The sequence below is a fragment of the Egretta garzetta genome, unplaced genomic scaffold (assembly GCF_000687185.1).
Source record: "Egretta garzetta isolate BGI_Z169 unplaced genomic scaffold, ASM68718v1 scaffold1272, whole genome shotgun sequence".
Taxonomy (NCBI): Eukaryota; Metazoa; Chordata; class Aves; order Pelecaniformes; family Ardeidae; genus Egretta; species Egretta garzetta.
The window spans coordinates 6,184-6,434 of record NW_009258920.1 but is presented as its reverse complement, the minus strand read 5'-3'; the positions used below and the strand labels follow the sequence as shown (position 1 = coordinate 6,434).

At 72.1% G+C, this 251-nt stretch overlaps 1 protein-coding gene across 1 annotated transcript in view; it reads right to left on the bottom strand.

Annotated features, from left to right (window-relative positions):
* Window positions 1-6: 6 nt before the first annotated feature.
* PRUNE1 (prune exopolyphosphatase 1) overlaps window positions 7-251 on the bottom strand; it is a gene marked incomplete at its 5' end in the record, with an annotated part of 1,006 nt that continues 761 nt past the window's right edge. The window contains one exon of the mRNA XM_009634237.2: window positions 7-245. Within this exon, the coding sequence (XP_009632532.2) occupies window positions 90-245 (156 nt within the window). The remainder of the gene's footprint in view (window positions 246-251) is intronic.

Below are 251 nucleotides of genomic sequence, written 5' to 3'. Positions count from 1 at the left end.
CAGCCCCCCCATGCCCGGGCACCCCACCGGGACCTGCCCAGGGACCCCACCTCCTTGTGTGGACCCCAAAAGCCACTGGGTGCCCGCTCTTATTTTGGGGAGCCGGGGGGCTGCCCAGCAGCGATGCGGTTGACCCGCTCCAGGACATCCTGGGGGCAGAGGGGGGGCACGGCCTGTGCCAGCGGGCATTCCTCCACCAGGCTGTTCATCGGGGTGGGCGGCAGGACCACCTCCTCCTCCGGCCCCCCGGC